At 39.5% G+C, this 24570-nt stretch overlaps 1 protein-coding gene across 1 annotated transcript in view; it reads left to right on the forward strand.

The window, feature by feature from the left end:
* MMP28 (matrix metallopeptidase 28) overlaps positions 1-14304 on the forward strand; it is a 33362-nt gene extending 19058 nt beyond the window's left edge. The window contains exons 6-8 of the mRNA XM_026672447.2: positions 1726-1878; positions 3661-3828; positions 9398-14304. Of these exons, the coding sequence (XP_026528232.2) occupies positions 1726-1878; positions 3661-3828; positions 9398-9795 (719 nt within the window). The 3' untranslated portion in view covers positions 9796-14304. The remainder of the gene's footprint in view (positions 1-1725; positions 1879-3660; positions 3829-9397) is intronic.
* Positions 14305-24570: the final 10266 nt, after the last annotated feature.

Consider the following 24570-nt stretch of genomic DNA (forward strand, 5'->3'; position numbering starts at 1 on the left):
AAAGCTAAAACAATGATGAATGGTTGCAGGAATTGGGTATGTAAACGAAGAGAAGGACTAGGGGGTGAAACGATAGGACATTTCCTGCATTTGAGGGGCTGTCATAGTGAAGATGGGGGGTCAACCTATTCTCCAAAGAACCTGTGGGCAGGACTAGAAGTTACAGATGGAAGTTTATCAAAGGCAGATCCAACCTAAAATAAAGGAGAAATTTCCTTGCAGTGAAACAATTAATCGGTGGAATGGTTTGCCTGCAGAAGATGTGGATGCTTCATCCCTGGAGATTTTTAAGAAGAGATTGGACAGCCCTTTGTCTAGAATGGCACAGGGTCTTCTGCTCAAACGGGGTTGGACAAGAAGACCCCCAAGGTCCCTTCTAACTCTGTTATTCTCTAATTTTGGAGTTGAAGAATTGCTTAGCTCTTTCAGAATAGCTGCTGTTCCAGTTGAAATAGCTGTTGCAACTTCGCTTTCTCCTTTACAAATGTTCTTTCCACCCAACTACCCAATATTCAGAGAGGTGTGACTCTTATATAAGGCTGTGCTACCTGGGTCACTATGTTTATGACACTAGGAAATTAGGAAATTTTAGGAATCAACTTTTTTAATTGCACCATGCCATTCTTCAGAGAACCACAAAGGGCTTGTGGTTTTTCCTTTTCCACCTGTGCCTCCTTTTATTTATGCAGTGAGAAGATGACTGGCCCAAAATTACTCTATTACTCTGTCTGCAGCTCTTGCTTATTCTCCCTAGATCATTCTCACACACTACCAAATTACAGCCATTGACTGACCTTACAGTAGAACTTTTGTCTTGCAGAAATTCTAATAACCACCACATGGCAGCAAAAAGAGAGCCTTTCTCTTACTTCCCAGTTTGGGAGTTTCACACTGAAAGATCTGGTTGTTTATCCCACTAAGTGGAATGGTAATGACAAGAGCTGCTTGGATGGGAAAACAGCTACTAGGGATTTTTTTTCAAAGTTTAAATTTATTTTGCAACATTTACCTTTAAGCTAGAGAACAAACCTAAATCAGAAAAAGAAAACAAATGTCAATATATTTTATTTAAGGCATCCAAATAAGCCTGCTTCCATAATATGTTCAATATGTTCACAATGTGTTCAAAGAGCTGTGGTGGCACTGTGGTTATAATGCAGTATTGCAGCCTAACTCACTGCTAGGAATTTGATTCGGACTGGCTCAAGGTTGACGCAGCCTTCCATCCTTCTGAGGTCAGTAAAATGTGGACTCAGATTGTTGGCGGCAATATGCTGACTCTGTAAACCACTTAGAAAGAACTGTAAAGCAGTATGAAGAAGTATATAAGTCTAAGCGTTATTGCTATTGCCAAACTGCTGAATTAGGTATTGCTTTTTATGAGAGACAAGATTTCAAACACATATCCCGTTTCCCCGAAAATAAGATCCAACCAGAAAATAAGCCCTAGCATGATTTTTCAGGATGCTTGTAATTTAAGCCCTACCTCCAAAATAAGCCCCAGTTAAGATTGTCAACCAGATACATTTAGTACCATATTTTCCCCCAAATAATGCATCTTTTGGACCTGGTCTTATTTTCGGGGTGACACAAATAGCTAATTCTTCAGTATATATAGTCTGTGTAACTATATAAAGATACCGATTGAACTCTCCTGCTCAATTAACACCAACAATACATACAGATCGTAGTTTGCTTCTGAATGTTGCCTTTTCTTTTGAACAGGAAAACCGTCCCGAGGACCAATAGTCCAGCTTCCAGGAAAATCATTTGCTCGTTTCCAGGATGGGAAGCAGTACCTTGAAAACAGGGAGCAGAATCAAGAGACAAGTTTCAGGTTCCATTACTGCATGTCATTTTTTGATGCCTTAACTGTAGGTAAGAATAAAGGGACTTGGGTATTGTAGCACACTTTCTCTAGAGAGATCTGCTGCGAACTCTGCATAGGTGTCAGGAAGGGCATCCGGCCAGTAAACGCTCAGTTACATTCAGTCGCCCTGACTCCACCCTGATGCAAAGGATTATAGGGTCATTACATTAAAAGAAAAAAAAATTATAGCAAATGTCAGTCATGGTTTGCTATAGGTAGGCAGTTTTTGCAGAAAGCAGACGTATAGGCCAGTTTTTGGCTAAAACTCCATCAATTGCAATTATATGACTATGGGACACTGCACATGGCTATAAATGCAGGTTGGATGCCAAGTGCCCAAAATACAGTCATGTGACCACTAGGGGAGACTCAGCAGTTGGAACTTTGGAACCTGCTTGCAAATATCTTTTTGGGGGGAATTATAACATCAATTAATCACTAAGTGACCAGTCATAAGTCAAAGGCTACTTGTGCACAGTCACATATGCTCTATTCATCTTGCAGTTGGACTACTGTAATTAGCTCTAGAAAGGCCTGTCCTTGAAGGCTATGTTGATGTTTTAACCGGTACAGAATGCAATTGCCCAAGTATGAGGATGTCGAAATTTGTCCATGTATCTTCACTGTTTCAGGAGCTGTGTTAGTTACCAGTCAGCTTCCAGGTGCAATTCAAATTATAAGTTATCTAAAGCCAGAGTCTGGGACTTATGGCTCTTGCCTTTTCCAGATTGAATCTGATAATGAGATCCAGACAGAGAGCTTACAAAAGCTTCCTTCTTCGAGCCACTTATAGGGAATCTGAGAGGTAGGGACTTTTCAGTGATAATCCCCTGGGTATGTGACTGCTTATCCCTAGTTATCTGACCTCCTCTTCCAGCTTTCTGGTTTTCTAAAGGACTTTATCAAGATTTGAGCCCTTAGGAAAATTTTGGAGATGTGGAGGCTTAGCCAGCCCCTGTGAGCGATTCTTCACAGTGAGTTGCTAGAAGCATTCTACATGATTAGATGCAGTTAGCATTTTGGTTATAAGCCTCTCAGAATCCACAGGAATCGAGTAACATAGAAGCACAGTTTTTTTTTAAAAAAGTAATTTTTACACTTCTCCTGAACTGTTTTATAGTTTTTCCAGGTGAAAAGGCTATAATACCCTCAATGCTATTGAATACTAACGTGGTTATTATAGAACAAGGGTCTCCAACCTTGGCAACTTTAAGACTTGTGGTGTGGACTTCAACTCCTAAAATTCCTCAGCCAGCAAAGCAAAGCTGGCTGAGGAATTCTGGGAATTGAACTCTACAAATCTTAAAAGTTGCCAAGGTTGGAGACCCCTGTTATAGAACAATGGCTGTTTAATGAAGTTTTAATGAATTTTATTTATTCAAACATTTGTTTTTAATCTTTTCTCTCTCAGAAACTCACAGTTGTCCTTACCTTTCGTTTTTTTAATCTTCACAACACTGGGTAGGGTAGAGGAGATTAAATTGAAAACTTCCTATTATCTAGTCACCTGGGAAGTGGGGAAATGTGAACCTGAATTTCTTCAGTTATGGTTCAGTGTCGATTAAGTTTTGCTATAATCTTGATTTCATTATAATTTTGTTGTGTCATTATTATTATATTATTGTTACTTACCTTGAATGCTATTGTGGGGAGGTGTGGCAAGTTGTACATTTAAATAAAAAATAGTAAATAAAATATACCAGAATTCCGATCAATGCACATTAAGCACATCAGTAATTATTATGTCTTTGATTGAAATATTCAAGGCCTTTACATTTTATTTTATATAGATATGGAAGATAATATGTACATCTTTAAAGGAAAATATTATTGGATTGTATCCAAAGGAGAGTCTGCTGCTGGTCCATACCTTCTCCAAGCCAAATGGCCAGGTCTTCCTTCTGCCATTGATGCTTCAGCTTTCTCCGAGAAAGACAGGAAATTCTACTTTTTTAAAGGTAGTTTCATTTATTGGGGATATCAAATCAGATCTTATTCCAGCTGCATCATTGCCCAGAGGCTATAGATAAAATATAATCTTTCATCTTCCACCTTTCCATTTACAATTTGGCTGTAAAAATTACAGCATGCCTTTTCAAATTGTTCTCAGAATTGCTGAAATATAGTGCTTGCAATATTTCAAAAGCCATTCTTTATCAGTGGAAGATGGTGTTGATTTTTTTAACAATATTGGAGAATTCCAAAGGACAGACTGGGTGAGCGATGTGGGATTGCAAACCCTGTGCATTTGACCCAAATTGGTCTCTGACAGAAAGCCACTCGAAGAGACTAGAAGCATTAGAAATGTGGATTTACAGATGGCTGTTACTTATGAGCTGGGTTGACACAATCAGAAATGAGGAATTGATAAGCTGCCTGGGAAAGCCAAGGGGAATCATCAAAACTGTTAAAAAATGAAAGTTAGAATATTTCGGACATGTGATGTGACACTTGGAAAAATACGCCATACTTCACTTCTAGGGAAAGATTGAAGGCAAATGAGCTCCAGGCAGAAGAAGAACATCATGGTTTCAAAATATAAGGGACTGCTTTGGACAAAACTCAGCAGCACTTTTTCATGCGGCTGTTGATAAAAATAGGATCTCCAATATGATCGCGAACATCTGATGACGGATATGGAAGAAGAAGGAGAAGGAGAAGGAGAAGGAGAGGGAGAGGGAGAGGGAGAGGGAGAAGGAGAAGGAGAAGAAGGAGAAGAAGAAGAAGAGGAAGAAGAAGAAGAAGAAGAAGAAGAAGAAGAAGAAGAAGAAGAAGAAGAAGAAGAAGAAGAAGAAGAAGAAGAAGAAGAAGAAGAAGAAGAAGAAGAAACTCTAGCTTTGTGAGGAAAATTTCTCACCCTGGTCCATACTGGCTAGACCTAGTGAATAGGGCCATATTCTCACTGGCAACCATGTCTGGCATTTTCAGAGTCAAAGTGGTTTACTCTGCTTAAGTAGGAGCCCAACAGAGCCTATTTGGCACTCAATGCATTTTGACGAGAAAATATTGTCCTGCCACTTGTCATTTACTACTCAACACACAAGCCAGAACTTGTCAGTGTCGCTTGTGTCATGACTAATTACTCTTTCCAGCTGAAACAAAGGGTGATGCATTAGTCATATGGTAGCTCTTGCCTTGTGCACATCCCCTTTGCAGCCTTAGTTTTTCTGTGGTCATTTTGTGTATATCTGTGCTTTTTTTCTTCATCAGTACAGATAAAGTGAGGTTTTATTTTATTTAATCTATGTATTTATTATTTTTAGGTTTATTTCTCATATAAAGTAATGATATACAACCCTATCTTTTTACTTATTGCCTTGAAAATGGGCTTTGTCTTTGGTTTGGGAAAGCATTAAATTTATTTACATTATTTGGTAGTCATCATGCCTCCTGGTACCAATTAACGATGAGTATTGAGGTACCAGTGTACTGGCCAAGAAAGCCTACACCAATATGTTGCCCCATCTTATTGGAAAGGTTTCCCGAAAGCCATCTAATTTTGGCTCACAGAGACTTGCTGTCTCAGTCTTCTTAACATACAAAACTACATTAATTTAAGTAGGAAGCCTTGTTGGTTTGCTGTCTGCCTTGAACTGGTTTACCTGTATTTAGTTGTTGCGCAGGCAGGAACTGCCTGCAAAAGTTGATGGGGTTAGCGGAGATGGCTAAATTGACTGCTTTGACAAAAAAAAAAAAAAAAAAACCCACCATAAGTACTCTTGTTTCTACTTGGAAACCACTTCTGGATTTTGTTCTTGAGATAGAAAAAATGAAAGTTAGATAGATTTGTTGATATAAAAATGGCTAGTTTATACTACTGTATTATGTAAAAGTTGAGGTTGGATGTTACTGTCTTATTATACTGCACCAAAGGGAGTTGGAAGTCAATGCCTTTTCTTTCTTTTTCTCTTCTTTTCTGCACTCTTCCCTTCTCCTTTCCCTCCCCTATTTTTCCTAATCGTTTTTATATTTTTTTGTATTTTATATTATAACCAAATAAAAAAAATGCAACAACAAAATAATAATGATAATAATGATAATTTATAATTTAAACAATAATTTATAGATCTTTCTCACTATCACCTGCTTTCATTCTCCAGTTAGAAAAAAAATAAACCAAGAAAGCATTGGTGCCATCTGCTGGTTCTCTGTGGAAAAACACCCTTGCCTATTTATTCTACTTTAATTCTGTCTCCGATTTAAATTAGTTCTCAGCTTAGCTGTGATGACCCATTTTTCAGGGTTGAAATGCTGCCAGGAATAATTATATTGCTTGAACGGTATTCCATTGTTCCATACAGAGAAAATTGCTGTATTAATATCAAGATTTCCCCACATGTAGAATATGGGCCTTGCCACAGCCATCACTCAATAGTGAATAACACCCCGGCAGCCCATTTCAATAAAGGTAACAATTCTCTTGCACTTAAAAAAGTTGGAAGAGATATTATGAACCCACAAAGTGTCCAGCCTGGCCTCTCTCACTCAATCCAGCTTTCTGTGTAATCTCTTGGCTAGCCAGGTACATTCAGGAAGGTGAGAACGCTCATGTTACAGGTAGTTCTCAATTTATGAGCAGAGGTGGGATCTGGCTGGCATAACAACCGGTTCAGGGAGTGCACGCATGCGTGTCAAACGCATGCTGCACGTATGTGCGCGCTACCGGCTCCGGCAAGCATTTACCTTCTCCAGCTGACGAGCAGCACTCAGCTGTGCTGCTCAAAGCAGCTGAGGAGGAAACCGCAGTCACTAAAAGACAGCCTAGAGCAGTGTGGCTAACCTTTTTGGGCTCCTGTGCCAAAAATCGTGTGCGCGCTTGCACCCTCACATTCGTGTGCCAGCACCCAGAAGGCAATGCGCACCGCCCCATGCCCCCTATGCATGCGTGCGTAAAATCAGCTGTGAGCTGTGCGCATGCTCAGTGAGGTAAGTTTGCCTGCAGCTCGCGTGCCAGCACAAATTGCTCTGTGTGCCACCTGTGCCATCACGGGCCTAGAGCCTGGGTGGGCAGGAGGGCCAAACAGCAAACCATAACCACATCCTAGCGAACCGGTTTGGTGTCGGCTGCTCTTCAGAGCTACCGGTTCTATAGAACTGGACCGAACCAATAGGATCCCACCCCTGCTTATGCGCTGTGGCATAGTGACAGTTCAAAGTTGTGAGGGACCTCCCCAGAGCTACTTATGACCCAGTTTCAAAGTTCTGACACAGCCTCCCCTCACGGTCACTTAATCACATTGTGGGTGCTTGGCAACCGGCCCACGTTTTCAGCTGTTTGCAATGACCCATTTTCATGTGATTGTGATTTGAGGCATTTTTTTGCTAAAAACCAACTTTTACTTCTGGTTTCCTGCAAAAAAAAAAAAAGCCCATTGGCTAAAACAGGTTTGTTTAATGATCGTGGCATTTGCTTAAATGACTGCTGCAAGAAAGGCAAGAAAGCCGGGCGCAGTCACGTGGCAACCTCCTTAATGACTGCCACAATTTATGGAATTATGATCATAATTCCAGGCTCAGTTATAGATATAAGCCGGGGACTCCCTTTACTGGTTTAAGCAATCTCTGGCTCACATGTCAGTGTACATCCATTAGTGCAAGTCATTGCTTTATTACTTGCAACAATTATAGCCACAGCAGTAGCATTTAGACTTATATACTGCCCCATAATGCTTTTTACAATGAGCAGTTTACAATATCAGCCTATTGTCTCGAACAATCTGAGTCCTCCTTTTACTGAGCTTGGGAGGATGGAAAGCTGAGTCCACCTTGAGCTGGTGAGACTCGAACTGCCGAAATGCTGGCCGTTGGCAGTCAGCAGGATCGAAGCTACAGACTGTGGGCTGAGTTGGCCTGCAACACTGCATTGTAACCACTCGGCAGCCCTGAAAATGGTTTCAGCCTTGGAGTTTTGATTCTGTTGGGTGTATTAACTGGAACCTTGACACCACTGTGCCATCTAGACTCCTTGCAATTTAATGCAAGCAATAATGAAAATCAAATTATATAGTAAAATATTTAGGAATCTCAGTCTGTAAACAATGTACTAGCCCTTATTGCACAGTGAATGAAAGTGGGCCAGCCTTGCTTGCTATAATTGCAGATGCCAGAGGGATGGAGCTGATTTAGGGGTTTTGGAGCTGGGCTGTGGACTAGCAAAAACAGTAGCTATAGAATGCTGTTCAATTATTAGCTCTTCAGAGAAGGAGAAAGCAAAGTGCCAGCGGGAGAGCTTTGTTCCAGCAGCAGGGTTTAGATGGCAGAGGGTTTTGCTTGGGCTTGGCTCTCCCCCAGCTTAGGCCTTGAGATTGAGAGAGTGACATCCAGGCATGGACGGGCCACTGTAAAAAATAAGCACTTGTTCCTGAAATCACGAATCCTGTTTTACAGTTCTGGATATTCTGAGCATCTCTGTGGAAACACCAAAGGAATTGGGGGTCTATCTGCATAACTTTGCAGCCGCTGCTCTGGCTTTATTCTCCTGACATATACCCCACAACAAATCTAACATCCCAAGCAGGTTATATACCAAGGCATGCTGTATAAAGTCTCTTTAATGTGCTATGTCCTTTAGGGCAGGGGTCTCCAACCTTGGCAGCTTTGCTGGAATTCTGGGAGTTGAAGTCCACAAGTCTTAAAGTTGCCAAGGTTGGAGATCCCTGCTTTAGGGTTTGTATTTGCTCTTGAGTCTTTTTGTGACTCAGCAGTCTTTTTGTGGAATTGAGAGAGAGAAAAGAAGGAAGGAAGGAAGGAAGGAAGGAAGGAAGGAAGGAAGGAAAGAAAGAAGGAAGGAAAGCTATATTTATATAACATTCTAACTGGTTAGTTACAGACCAAATGGCTTCATTCACATAATATGCTAAGCATAACAGGATGTGTGTGTGTGTGTGTGTGTGTGTGTGTGATATTAATATTTTGTAAAACAGAATACAATTAAGAATATTCATCATACTATAACTCACCTACCAATAGGCATATTGAGCTCCACCAATGCTGAGGGAAAATCCAGGTATTTGTGGACTTCTGAAAAACAAATAGAATCAGGGCCATCTGGATCTTGAGGCTGTTCCAAAGTCCAGTCCTGTGACAAGGAAATAATGTCTTGTGAGTTCTAAAGGATGACATTATTTTAGAGAAGGCATCTGGCACATTGCCCACTCCGCACAATGACACAAGTATGAATGTGTGTTTTCTTAACGTAAGTAACTGTGGTCTTCAACTGCAGGTAAGGTTTTATGATTTAGAAGCCCTTGTGACACAGCGGTTTCAATGCAGTATTGTAATTGCATTGTACCTCTGCCCACTGCCAGGAGTTTGATTCTAACTGTCTTAAGGTTGACTCAGCTTTTCATCCTTCCATATTTGGTAAAATGAGGACACAGATTATTGGGGGCAATATGATGACATTGTAAATCACTCAGAGAGTGCTATAAAACACTATGGAGCAGTATATAAGTATATTTTATTGCTATTTAATGATTGACAGGCTTTGTTTCTTTACAACATTTTTTCCTCTGTTGCTGTCTACAGGGGGCCGATGCTGGCGTTACAAAGGATCTTCTCTGGAAGTTGGTTTTCCCCAAAAGTGCAGCCTTACTAGTGATCTCCCGCGCCACCCTGACACTGCCCTGTTCTTCCAGCCACTCCATCAGCTGGTGCTTTTCAAAGGACCTAAGTATTATGTAGTCAATGAGGAGACCCTCCAAGTGGAACCTTATTATCCTCGAAGCTTGAAAGACTGGGGAGGGGTTCCAGCTCTAGCAAATGGTGCTGTCACACATCAGGATGGCTTTGTCTACTTCTTTCGAAATGACCAATTCTGGAAATTCAATCCAGAGAAGCTAGAAGTGGTAGAAACTGGAAAATGGGCTGCTCGGCTGAGGTGGCTAGGTTGTCAGGATGTCAGTCTAAATCAAGCTGGGACCTGATATTTCTGTTTATCTCTGGATTTGTCACACATTTTTCTAGTAAAATCTCCAGAAGGCTAGAACTTTCATAAACCATTTACTCTGTTCAGCAGCATTCCAAGTTTGTGTTTAATCTGGTCCCAAAGAGATTACAGAAAAAACCAAAAGCAATACACAAGGCCTGAGCCAAAATTATATTTTCTGGAAGAAAAGTATGAACCCTCCAGAAACAAAAGTTTGATGTGAGGAACCATCAATCAAGACTTGCACCATCAACGTTGAGTGTTAATTTTATTATGACATGGGTGAGACAAAGCGCTTCTTGATTTGGAGTGATCATAAGACACTAGATTGATGTTGTGCTTCTAGTCAGTCAGAAGGAAGGAAGACAGAAGATAAGATTTATTCTCCACTGGCAATTGGTTGCACCTTCATATAGAAACAGGCCTTCTTCTTACAGCTATCAACTTAACTGGGAGTCTTCTGTAATATTGTCGATCTTTATCATCCAGAAGTGACTGCCATGGAGAATGCAAAACCAGAAGGTCTTTTCAGCAATAAATTTTCCTCTACAACTGAGCCTCAAATACTGGTGCCTAATCATGTACCATCTGCCTATGGATTTTGTTCCATTTGATACTACTTCAGTATGGAGCTTTCCCCACCATCCAGCCAGAGCTGAAGAAGCTTCTTGGATGAGAAATGAAATGTCTTCAAAGAAAAACCAGAAAGTCCAGTTGCCTCTTGAAAAGCATCTTTGGGACAACCATGACCTGGATGACTGAGAATGTCCATAGACATATGGAGCTAAGGGTGTTACTACCTCTCCTTCCTGTTAGATACTGTATTGTAATTTCTGTATGGTGCTTTTAGTTTCTTTCTTACACAGGTAGCCATTTTGTAGGATTATGATGTTATATTATAGCAATCCTTTATTCTTTTTCCATATATGTAGTTTCATTGCAACGATTGTATAAAGAAAAAATATGGGACAATGGTACACTCAGAAAGGACTCTATGCCATCCGGTGGTGGGATTCAAATTTTTTTACTACCGGTTCTGTGGGTGTGGCTTGGTGAGCATGGTGTTGCTTGGTGGGCATGACTTGGTGGGTGTGGCAGAGGAAGGATACTGTAAAATCTCCATTCCTTCCCCACACCACTAACCTGCTTTCCAGTTCTCCTGTGCAGGGCAACAAAAGAAGACCCAGCCAATCAGCTGGGACTCAGAGACAATAGATGGGGCGGGGCCAGTCAGAGGTGGTATTTTGAACTACTCAAAATTTCCACTACCAGTTCTCCAAACTACTCAACATTTCCACTATCGGTTCTCCAAAACTGGTCAGAACCTGCTGAATATCACCTCTGACACCATCATTATCTCATATCTCCTGAATCTTTTAACATATTGATATTATTTCTTTCAGGCATGAAAAATCAGGATCACATATAAGTCCCAGTTCAAAGTTCAAGCCTATACACAAGAATCTAGTCAATTAATGGTCAATACTAAATTGGTGCTATTGTAGATAAGATTTAAGGGAATTCAAGAGGAGCTGTATTTGGAGTGTTTGTGGACACATAATGATTCTAGGCTGAGTCCTCTCTTGATTCTGTCCCCAGACTCTCCCTAATCTTCTCCTACAGTTTTCAATAAACATGCAGTTCTGAGATAACTTTTCTCAAACTGGTATATTGAAAGATGGTGCTATTTTTAATAGATGTCTCTATTTAGAGATTTGGAATATTCTTTCATCATTGTTCCCAAGAACATATAAAGAGACATTCTGATTCAACAGATATGAGATTCATCATGATTAGCATTTGATTTCCCACATTGAAGCCAATAGGCAGAATGTGTAATCCCCTTATGTTCCCAGAAATGGTGATTGAGACTATTTCGTTTCCAAGCTTTGGTGACATCAGTGGCATGCAAACTGTCTTTTGTAATGCCTGGACAAGCTGCTCTGGCACTCAGAACTTGTTTGTTCTGGAGGACTGAACTCAGATAGTATTATACCCTATCAAGCAACCATATCAGCAGCCTTGGCACATGAAACAATGGGTCTTGTGCTAAATATACACCTGGATAATGGGTATAATCCTGTGTCTAGACTATATATCTTAAACTGTAAGTCAGGGAGAGTACAACAATTTGTTTCATTCCCGGAGACACTTATATAAGAAGGCATGTGTGTCAGAAAGAGTTCAGAATATTTTTTTTCTTACTTGTAAGACTAAACTTATGGGTTTCTATGTGGATTGTATGTGTATGGAATCATGCATAGTTTTCAGCCACATGGGATTTTTCTTAAATGACTAGTATTCAAGCATTTGCCTTTGTTCACATCCATTTAAAATATAATGTCTTGGGTAAAGTAATTTATTTATTAGAACTTTATAGCAGGAAATGAACTCCATCATTTTTCTGACCTTCCAAGACTTCTAGAATAATGTAGTGTCAAGTTTATGATTACTGAATTTTATCTTTCAGGAACTGAATTAGTATTTATATATATATATGACAATTTTATTTCATATAAGGGTATAGAGGATTATAGTCATATTCTGGCTTTATGGTTTCTGTGTCCTTCCCCACTTTAGCTGTCAGGAGTTGACAGTGATATATCCTGATATTTTTCTGCCAGGGTTCAAAGGGATAGATAACTGAATTAGTATGTTCACTTGTAGCAATGTTAGAACATCCTGTACAGTTTGTGAATTTTCAAATTTATTGGGGATAAGCGTTCATAGTTGCCAAACTGAGTGCTGCTGTGGTGGAATGTAGTCTGGATTCCCGGGAGGGAGGGGCTGAACTCCAGAGAGCAAAGATGCAGTGAAGCACAGGAGGTTTAGTAGGGAGAAAGCTACTTAAAAAGGCTCCTCTCTTGTGATTCCCAGACTACATCTACAGTGATACAAATAGTTGCTTTAGTTTGGCAAGATTTCTCTTTAGAAGTGAGGAAAAATAAATTATTCAGAAGTAATACCATATGTCTTTCTTGAGGACTGACAGGTGAGGAATTACGTCTGATGTTTTGAAGATTGACTGATGGCATCTTATATGAACATGGTCATCGTGTCCTTATTTTTGCAATATTTTATCATGATGGTAACACAATCATTTTCTTCTGTTGATGATCAAGACTACTGAGGAATTGTTTTCACCTTTGATTTCTTGCTGCAATGTGCCATTTGGTCTCTTTTTCCTTGCCTTGAAGAATGCAAAAGGGAGTTGGCCATTCTTTGTCTTTCTTCATGTTGCAACATGCCAGTGTTGACTTTTGTCAAACCCATATTGACAAACTGCTTAGAGGGCAGGAGCCTGTTGTTTCCCAGGATTAGACATTTGTTTACCAGTGAAAAGGCATGCGCAATGCATACATTGAGCAATTTTGCAATAGGTGGCAAAGCTGGAAGAGGACAGATAGTCTTTTTTGGACATCCAAAATGGCCAAAGGAATACTTTGCAATGGATTCTGAATGGTTAAAAATGGGCAACTAGAAGACTTAACATCTATCAGTGTTGTTTCACCTGCTTCATCATTTACATTTCTTTGCTACCTGTCACTGAACAAAGAGTTCTTTCTTAGAATTGTTTGAATTAGTATTTATTCTGGTTCTCAGAAACCACGCATTTCAGGGTTAAGGACTCTATAACTATGTTTTCACAGCATGCTAAACCTAACTCTTGGGTTAACAAACTACTGGAGGTGGGCAAAACGCTGTCTGTTTCTCACTGAAAACAGCCTGTCTCTGTGTTCCCAGGGCTGGTTCAGGTTTTTCCAGAAGTGGATTGTCCAGAACAGGAAGTAAAAGTCTTAAAATAATTTTGAGTCAGGAATACCACAAACCATTTCCTGCTCCTTCCACTTCCAGAAATGCATGAATTAGTCCTGGAACACCTGGACTGATCAATTCTGGGTGAAAATGACCCACGATTCATATACTGAAGACACAGATGCTACGAATAGAACAATACATTGTCCAAACAAATCGTATTGTTTAACACAATAGTATGGCTCATATTATGCTGAGATAACAAACTGAACCACTGTATCAGGCCAGGGAAAGGAAATCCTCTAGGCCAGGGGTCCCTAACTCCTGGTCCATGGACTGGCACCGGGCTGCAGCATGCTAGAAACCTTCATTTGCACAAACAAATGAAGCCCCATCTGTGGTATGCAGGCAGCATGCAAAACCATGTCCCCTCCGATCCACGGAAAATCTCCATGGAACCAGACCCTGGTGTCCAAAAGGTTGGTGGGCACTGCTTAGGCAGTTTAGCAGACATGCAGATCTCGTGGAGGCCATTTACTACTTATATAGGGCAGATGGAATGGCCTTGAAGAGCTGCCACCAAGGCAACAGTCAGATAAATGGGGTTTGAGCCCAGACCAATACAATAACCTGAGAAAATGTTTCCGATAGGCCTCTTCCTAAGTTCACATAAAGTGAGGGAGGGGGAAGCACACTCAGGCCTGCAAGATTCTGTTAATACAGCTGTTCAATAAAATCTCTACAGTATTAATTTCTTAGTCTGGTTTACTTTGCTTTACTTTACTGGTTTACCCAACCCCAAGTTGCTTGGGAGAAAAATAGATATTTTTCTTATTGATCCCAAACTTGTTAATTCCAAGGAAACTTAGGAAGCCACATATAATCATCATAAAAGGTTCTGAAGATATAAAGACATGTTTCTAGACCAAACATGAAACATTGGTAGGAAAGGTTACCAACAGGTTGGAGAACATTGGTATAAATAAAAGTATGAAAGGGACTAGGGCTAGGCCATAGTTAAAATATATGATCTGAGTAAGCAGAGGTAGAGATTAGACCCATCTTACTCCTTAGGATGCTACACTTAAGATTCTTCTGGTATCATTCCAACCTTGCTATAACTCCATGTTTTGGGAAATCCTCAAAGCCAAATAGATTTTATTTACAACAAAACAATCCTATTTCCATACATATATAAGTAGTTATGGTGAACCTGGGCAAACTTCGATTCTTAATTTAGGTTAATAAATTAAGCAGATAGCTAATGTTGTTGGTGGACCATGAAGAAATAAATCCATTGTTCCCTCTCATGGCCACTTTGTCTCTCTACTTTCTGCTTCCGCTGGAGCACCAACTAAGTCTATGGAACCTGGAATAAAAACAGGTAAATCAGACCTAGGTTTATCTAGTCTAGCATTGTTTCCACTGGTGATAAGCTAAATACCTCGGTGAAGCCCTTTCCTCTTTAGCCTTAGGGCCAGACATAGTTACATTTATAGCTATGCTATGTGCTAAATTCTGTTTTCCATAAATGTATGTATTTTGTTTAAAAAAAGTGTACCATCAACCTATCTCGACCAAAATGTTCTTCAAGTTCAATATCTGCTGTCAAACGATTATAGTCAACTAAACACTTCCCAGAACAGCGTTTCCTCAATATTTTGAAGCATAAGCCTCATTGACTCATTAAAAGTCAGAAATTAAAATTAAGCATATCTACTCTGTTAGGCAAATACCAGTTATGTAAAAGTTGAAGTCCTCATATCTTAAAGTTGCCAAGGTTGAGAAACGCTTAAAAACTAAACGGTGATATTGTTTTATATAGAGTTGGATGGAAATGGGCAGCTGTATACATGTTTAAAGTAAAATAAATAAGTTTAAACGTCATAAAATTGAATTAAGATTATTAGTTTCTGGTCATACATCTCATGATTTCCCCTTCTGTTACATAACTTGTATTTGTCTAGCAGGGTAGATTTGCTTAATTTTAATCTCTGACTTTTAATGAGGCTTATGCTTCAAAATATAGAGGAAACTTGGTAATTGGGTTTTCTCATGGAGCTTCTGCAGGATTTTGAAAAAGGATAACACCTGTGATTGCACAATCAAAGCCCCACCCTTTTCAAATGCATAAAAATCATACCAATAGCACTGAGACTTCTATAGCGCTTCACAATGCTTTACAGCCCTCTCTAAGCAGTTTACAGAGTCAGATATTGCCTTCAACAATTTGGGTCCTCATTTTACCCACCTTGGAAGGATGGAAGGCTGAGTCAACCTTGAGCTTGATGGGATTTGAACTGCCAAATTGCAGGCAGCCGATAGTCAGCAGAAGTGGCCTGCAGTACAGCCACCAGGTGAACTCTGACCACTGCGCCACCGGGTCTCTAATCATGCAGTTAGGACTACTATCTTGACTATACATATATAGATTAGGTCATGATTGCATGGTGTCCCTCCTTCCCTCTCCCTTCCTCCCTCCCTCCCTCCCTCTCTCTCTCTCCTTACAAATTTTGTAGAACTCTGGGATAAAACCGGTGTGGAACTGTAGTTAAGAAGTTATGCTAGGATTAGAAAATCTACATTCAAACTCACATACACCTCCAGCCATGGAAATACATTGACCGTGGTGGCTAAGGTGAGTCTACTCACAAATTTGAAGTCCCCTAACAAACTGAGTTCTCGATTGAGAGTTTGGGAAGAGGGTGGGATATGAAGCTGACAAACAGGAGCCAAAAATATTTATTAGACTTTTATCCCTTGTTTATTTTTAGTCAGCGCAAAGCATCCCTACAACAGGAACTCAGTGAGATGCATTGGGTTGAGAGACAATGACTTGTTCAAAGTTACCCAGCTGGCTTTCACGCCTAAGGCAGGACTAGAACTCTCAGTTTTGGTGATTTCTAGGCCAGCACCCTAGCCATTACATCAAAGTAACCAAAGCTCTTAAATTATCCCTTTTGGGGGCTATTCCAGGGCCTGTTCTCTCAAGGGAGTGAATCAGATGCTGCTGGGAATTTCATAAACTATTTTAAATTTGCCATCACCAGAAAAGAAATGAAGCAAGCCTCTCGTTCCATGTCATTAGCACCATTCCTGGTCTCAGAAGATTTTCTCAGCTTTGCCAACTTGCTAAATAAATAAACCCAGCCACTGGGGGCTGAGTCTACAAATTACAATGTAGAAACCCAGAAATGTGTCTTGCCTGTGCTCACGGCGGGACTCAGAGCCTCTGGCAAGCCCTCTGAGCTATGACCCAGGAGCCCATGTTCAATGAAGACCCGGCTGTAATGTAATGTCTCACATTTTTTGCAGAACATAATCTCACATGCCGGGCACATATTACTGGATGTTTTTTTCCTCTGGACTTGGCAGCAAACTGGCTCCTGAAGAGACTTGTTTCTGCAGCAAAGAAAGAATTAACATGATCCAGATCTTTAAAAAAAAAAACCTCACACTTCTCTTCCAGGAAGTAGATGAACCTTTTTGGACTCTTCTGCTTAAGGTTGTTATTACAGGTATTAATAGTAATATTAAGGTTGTAACATTTATGGGGGTTTCAGCGTCCTGGGAACCTGGGATAATCTTTTGTGACCTTCTGACAAGCAAAGTCAATGGGGAAACCTGATTCACTTAACAACCACATTATTCACTTAGCAATTGCAACGATTCACTTAACAAATGTGACACAAAAGATAATAAACTGGAGCAAAACTCACTTAACAAATGTCTCCCTTAGCATCATACATTTTCGACTCGATTGTAATTGTAAGTTGAGGACTACCCTGTATTTATAAATAATCAGATGAGCAGATAGCTCCAGATGTTCATTTTTACAAATGATTAATGTGGTGTGTTTTTTTCTTAGGGGAAAGGGCAAAGCAGGCTTGTTCTTTCTAATTGCGATGGAAACTTCCAAAGCTGATTCTTCCTTTGATCTTGGAGGGGATTAGGGAACATATCTCTGCTGATCCACAGACAAGTCCCAACTAGTGATACTTTTATTTATTTTTTTTGGCTCTGGAAAAATGGAAAAATGGGCAATTATTGTTGACAGGGAGAATAGCAACAATCAAAATTAACATATTGCCGAGATTACTGTACCTGTTTCAAACGATTCCGATAAAATTGAAAAAAAAATATTTTAAAGATCTTAATAAAATAAATATTAAAATACATTTGGCAAGGGGGGAAAAGCAAGAATTAACTTAAAAATATTACAGGGCACAAGAACTAGAGGAGGGTTTGGATTACCTAACTGGGAATTATATTACCAGGCCGCAGTGTTAACAGGGATGAAAGAATGGATTGGATTGAGGAACACAAGATTATTGACTTTGGAGGGGCATGATTTGCAATTGGGTTGGCATGCCTTTTTATAGAATAGAATAGAATAGAATAGAATAGAATAGAATAGAATAGAATAGAATAGAATAGAATAGAATAGAATAACAGAGCTGGAAAGGACCTTGGAGGTCTTCTAGTCCAACCCCCTGCCTAGGTAGGACACCCTGCACCACTTCAGACAAATGGTATGGTATGGGAAAAGTAAGATACATAGTTATTTCAAAGACACTATATAAAAATGCTTTATTATTAATATGGGAGAAAATTAGAGAACAGCACTACCTGAAGATACCAGTTTGGCTTTTGACAATGGAAGCACTTTATTCATCCAAATATTATTAATATGGGAAATATTGTTAGATACAAAGACGTTTTGAATGAAAAGAGTGAGCTCAAAACTAAACAAGAATTATATGAGCAAGGAATTGATATGGTTTGGTATTCATATGTGTAAATACAGTCTAGATATGAAAAAACCAACTAGTGGTACTTCTGAACTAACCACAGAACTGGGGTAGATCTGTTTCCTCCTGTAATATTCGTCAATGATGGATGGAAGGTGGGAAGAGCAAAAATGCTGATATGATTGCCTTTGAATATAGATGCTCAGCAATTTACAGCTTTTTCTAAAATGTGGGTAGTATAGTTATATTCAGTTACATTGACCATGAGCTTGATTGAACCCAGTAGGATTTAACTTCTGAGTAAACATTTTAAGATGGTAGGGCAAAAGAGAGAGAATCTGTTAAATAAAATGAACAGTCCAGCACCTTTTGAAAAATGTGGACAGAAGAAAGTTATATTTTTCCTCTGATGATGTGAAATTGGGGTTGTCCTTTGAAAATAAACATGGGAAGATTCTGGGCTTAGAAACAGAAATATTTCTTTACAAATTATGCTTTTTTTTTGCTATGAGACACAGGCCTTGTTCACATGGCCACTGGTTTTGCTTCCTGCCAAAGTGGATTTTAATGTGAAAAAATTCTTAATTGTGTAGTGTCCAGAAGGGAAAAAGAGGCAGGACATATCATAATACAAGAGTTTCAATTGATGAGTAGAAGACTCATACTCATACATACTCATACATCATAAGATCTGGGCTCTTTCTTGCTTCAAGAACCATCTTTTCAACTGTCCCTAATGTGCTCAACACCTTAATTGAACTTCAGCCCACCCCAAATTCATGGGGAGTCCAGAGATTAAAGACCCATCAGGACACCACCAGGGAAGCTGCAAATCGGACTACAGAGATGTAGTAGATGGCCACCAAATATCTCCCCAGTGTTAGGATTCCATTTTTCTACCCTCTGTTAACCTTAAATGGAGCCTTTCAAGTGTGACCACCATGATAGAGAAGATGCCTAGTTTAAAGCATTGACTAGTACCTGTCTCCCAACCAGGTCAACCCAGAGAGAAGGGGGAAGGGAAACCATCCCCAAAGCCAACTCTCAGGCTTCAGTATTTGTTCCGCGGTTGAAGTCTGAGGACCATCTAGCAGGCTAAAATCGGTTATGTCTGCACTGGCTTCCAACTCCCTTTCCTCTGCTTCTAACTCTTGTTGGCATTTTTCATCTGACTGGTTGTCTTCTGGTTCTTGTCTGTTTTGGGACATTGGAAATCATTTGAAACCTGCCCCCTGAGAAAGAAGGGAAGACAAACGATAATAGTAAGTAGCAATAGCAGTGGCACTTAGATTTATATACCATTTTATAGTGCTTTACAGCCCTCTCTAAGCAGTTTACAGAGTCAGCCTATTGTTCCCAACAATCTGGGTCCTCATTTCACTGACCTCAGAAGGATGAAAAGCTGAGTCTACCTTGAGTTCGTGACTCCAACTGCTGAAATACTGGCAGTTGGCAGTCAATAGAATTAGCCTGCAATACTGCATTCTAACCACTGCACCACCGTGGCTCTTAGTAGTAAAGAATAGGTCAAGGAAGACTCAATGAGGCCAAAGGCGTCTAAAGGTCAAATCATGGCAATTGGACCAAATTTTGTTAATCTGAGACATTTCGCTGCTCATCCAAGCAACTTCATCAGTCAGAACAAAATTAGTTAGCCAGGGAGTCAGAAAGTCATTGGAATGTACCAACTCTTGACATGCCAACTTCAGGGGTTTCTCCCCAAATGTGTTGCAATATGTCAATGAAGACTCAATCATGCAGGCCAAAGGTGTTTAAAAGTGAAGAATAGTAAATAGTAAAGAACAGGAGACACAGATCCCAGCCTCTTTGAGAATTTGAGAATATGTTTTGGGTGTTCAAGGACACTGGTTGCCATGGTTGCCATGCCTTGCCCATTTACGGTACAAAATAGCTGCAGCAGTGGTTGCCTCTAGCTCAGGGGTCCCCAAAATGTGGCAACTTTAAGACTTGTGGACTTCAACTCCCAGAATTCTTGGGAGTTGAAATCCACAAGTCTGAAAGTTGCCAAGTTTGGGGATCTCTGCTGTAGCTGCTCTCAAAACACCCAGCCCAGAAGATTGCTCCTTCCTGACCTCTGTACCCACCCTCCCCATCCAAAACATTTGTTGACAATTCCCAATTTATTATTGTCTTGTGTCTGAGCAGATGAGTACTTTTACAAGCAAAGCAATGGGTTTGCCATTTTTCTTTTTTTTTTCTTCCTTCCTAGAAGTGCAGGATTGGCTTTTTTTTGGATCAACCCAGTCTTCATCCACTGATTGCAACAGGAATTGACCAACTGACTTATTGTCTAAGCCTGACATCATAGGCTGAGAGAGAGAGCGACTGGCCCAAAGTCACCCAGGTGGCTAGGGCAGGACTAGAACTCACAGTGTCCTGGTGATTGTCCCAAAGTCACCTGGTTGGCTTTCATGCCTAGAGTAGGACTAGAACTCACAGTCTCCTGATTTCTAGCTTGATGCCTTAACCACTAACTTAGCTGGTTCCCAAATGAGTTTGCCATTATTCTGGTATTTTATTTATTAAGAATGGACCTTAATGGAATTCAAGGTTTTCTGGCAACTGGTATTGAGCTTTGCAGGAAACCAGATCCATTGTAACTCGTGTTTAAGATTAATCTTTAATTTAAAATAAATGATCCCAAAGACCTTCCAATATTTACATTTCAAAAAAACCAAACAGCCTCATTATGAATACCATGACAAAACACAGAAACTCCACATCAATCAACATATCATTCTTAAAAATCTCACTGTGAAGTTTATGGAGTGTGACTACAAACATACAGGCCACTGACAGATCTGCCAACTGGGCTGTATTTTTTAGCTTTGATTAGAAAAAGCAAGCAAAATTGTGATGAATAATTGCTAACACTAGACCTTTCATCAAAGGAAGATTCAGATCTCACTGGATTTTTTTCTATTTTCCCATTTTGCTAATTTGCTAAAACAATAATAATAAGGAATTCCTGAAAGACCCTTAAGGATTTTGATATTCCAACAGATATTGTCATAATTTCATTGTTGATCATTGCCAGCAACTAAAAACACAATTCTATGTTTTCCATTACTGTGAACAGAAAGGAAAACTATTTTTCCCCCAGGCAGCCAAAATGCCTCATTTTCCACAATTTGGAGTCCCTTGAAGTTCCATGAAGATATCACTATAAAGGTCAACGCTGGGTTTTTAAAAAGGTAAATAAAACACATGTATTAATCCTAATGAATAGGCCCATTTCAGTGCTGATTAAAAAAAACAATGCCACTGCAAATTGTAGCCCATCTTGATGTCATGAGGTAGACTCAGCCCTTTCAATATTTGCAAATGTAAGATGCAAATATATTATAAATTATGCACTGCAGACATCATGATTTATAATATATTTGCATCTCACATTTGCAAATATGAAAAGGCTGGATTTAAATCATGACATCAGGATGTACAGTTTGTTATTTTCTTAGTGAAGTTAGCAATGGAAGCCTTTGTGGCTTACATGCTATTTGTAGCCCGTGGGCTACAATTTTCAGATGGGGTCTACATATGACAACTCGCCATGGCCAACTCACCGTGGAATAAGAGTTACACTAATATAAAAGAAAGAATGGAATAGAATCATTAAAGAAAGAATGCCAAAGGAGGAACAAAATGAAATACGAATGACAAAAATTAAAAGTATTTTAATATTAATCTGAAATAATTAAATTGGATTGTTGAATTGTCCTGTGGTGATGGTGAGTTGTCCAGCGATGGGATTCTACCGATTCGGACCAGTTCGAGCGAACTGGTAGTTCTGATGATCATTTGGCTTCAGCCACCCACCGTTGCTCTTTCCTGTGCTTTAATTTCTTGTTTTGGAGCACAACTGATTCACGTGGCAGAGCAGTTTTGCCATGCCTCACCTGTTTTACTCACCGGGGCTGCAGTAGAAGGTAAGTATTCTAGTTGAAAATGGGCTTTTGAAAATGGTGAACACACGCGCGAAGCACACGATCACCAAACTGGTTGTTACACTGGTTGAATTGCACCACTGGAGTGGTCCCATTCCATCACCCAGCACTGAGTTAGTACTAGTTTAATATTTTCTATCCTTGCAACCAGTTTCTTCATTTTATAATCCTTAGCGTGACCTCTGGAACCAAATGGAAACAAGGCCTATGATTTCTCAGGGTTCCAACTTCAGATTTAAAAAAAACCACTCTCTTTCCAGTATTAAGGCATAACATCTTTTTTTAATATTTAAAAAAACTGTATTAAACAAACTCTACAATTAAAAAAACAATTTAAAACATATTTCCATTCATTGCAGCATATTTGTAATAGTGTTCACTCACTTTGACATATTCTTAAGTATATAGAATATTAATAAATATTATTACAATAATTTTACATTTGATTTATGCCATATTTTCACATATTTACATAGTTATTTACATATTTATACATAGTTATGCTTATTCATACCAAATTATTTCATCACGCCATAACCTTTCATTTCATCTCTCTATTTTGTGTCTACCTTGCAGCCAGTTATACCATAAATTCCAAATTTTGTGGTACCCTTTCTCTTCTCTCTCCTTCATTTCCATTGAAAGCCTATCCATTTATGCACACTCTAAAACCTTTTTTATTATCATAATGTTGGAGGGAATGCTGTCACTTTTCCAATTCTGGGCAAAGTGGCATAGCATCTTTTTTTTTCAGCACAAAAGAAAAAGAAAATGGTACCTTCTATCTCATCATATGGCCCATCAGGACATCACAATGTACCTAAGTATGGCTTCAGCCATTGTGAGGTCATGTGGAATTTCATATACGGTAGTAAGTTCTGGTGAAACAGCACAGAATCGGCAAGGATCATTCCCTCTATTCAGTTCCTGGTGGGTTACCCATCAAAGTGAATAATGCTTTTTCTAACCCCAAACCAATTTCATTCCCATCTAGCTTTTTTGGAAATCCACATGAACACCAAATAAGGACAGTTTTTGCCCAGCATTCATTGAAAGTCAATTGGACCTTTCCTTGAGAAAAATGAATCTGGCCACAGCAATATATGATTTCATTATGTCTAATCTAGACAGTTGTAACCTATGTAACTGACCTTTGAATGTGTTGGTAACTTCAACATAAATATAAAGAAGCAAAATAGACGGTTGATATCATGTACTTTACAATTTATCTCTGATCTTGAAACAGCTACCCCAGCTTTCTATTTGTTTCCAAACCCAGTTCTAAGTGCTGGGATTTGACCTCTAAAGCCTTAAATAGTTTTGGATTCTTTAACATTCTTCTCCCTTAATCTACTTTGCTGAATTGTAGCTATGCAATCCATGTTTCGCAACCCCAGCAATGTTAAGGAACAGTTTGGCTGGGGAATTCTAGGAGTTGACGTCTACACATCTTAAAGTTGCTGAGCTACACCTTAAACTGACCTGGCAATCAGTTTAACTCTAGTAGAATAAGGTAATATGCTAATGTCTTCTGAGTCACATCACACTGCTCCGTCTGCGAACTCCATACCTTCTTCAAGGGCAGTCCAACAAGGAATACATTGCAGTAACTCAATTGAGGGTTTAGTAGCACTACTACGGTAAGATCAGTTTATCTCTATCCAGAAATGAGTGAATATGATCCACTAGCCAAAGTGATGCTTAGAATGGTCACCAAGCTTACATGCATCTCTAGCTGTAATTTTGCATCCAAGAGCACACAGGGAAGAAGGTGTCAATTTATTTTCCATAGCAGCTGAGGGCAGGACAAGAAGCAATGAGAGGGGGGCAGCTTCTCAGAAGGAAATTCTACCTGGAATGAAAGGAGAATTGTATTGATAGTGAAAGCCATGAATCAGCGGAATAGCTTGCCTCCCAGAACTGTGGGTGCTTCATCGCTGAAGGTTTTCAAGAACAACCTTCTGTGAGGGATGGAATAAGGATTCCTTCCTTAGGCAGGGGTTTGGACTAGAAAACCTCCAATGTCCCAGCCCTAGGGTTCTATGATTCCCTTAATTCTCAAACCTGACCTTATGGAAGAAGTGCCATTTTATTTAGCACTGAGGTTCAGGACAGTTTGTTTGTTTGTTTGTTTGTTTGTTTGTTTGTTTGTTTATTTATTTATTTATTTATTTATTTATTTATTTATTTATTTATTTATTTATTTATTTATTTATTTATTTATATATATTTGTCAATTGCCTACAAGATAATACCGTGTTTCTCATATAATAAGGCCGGGTCTTATTATATGGCTAG

Source organism: Notechis scutatus, chromosome 1, assembly GCF_049901735.1.
Source record: "Notechis scutatus isolate UNSWTSFEM ecotype Mainland chromosome 1, rNotScu1.2, whole genome shotgun sequence".
Taxonomy (NCBI): domain Eukaryota; kingdom Metazoa; phylum Chordata; class Lepidosauria; order Squamata; family Elapidae; genus Notechis; species Notechis scutatus.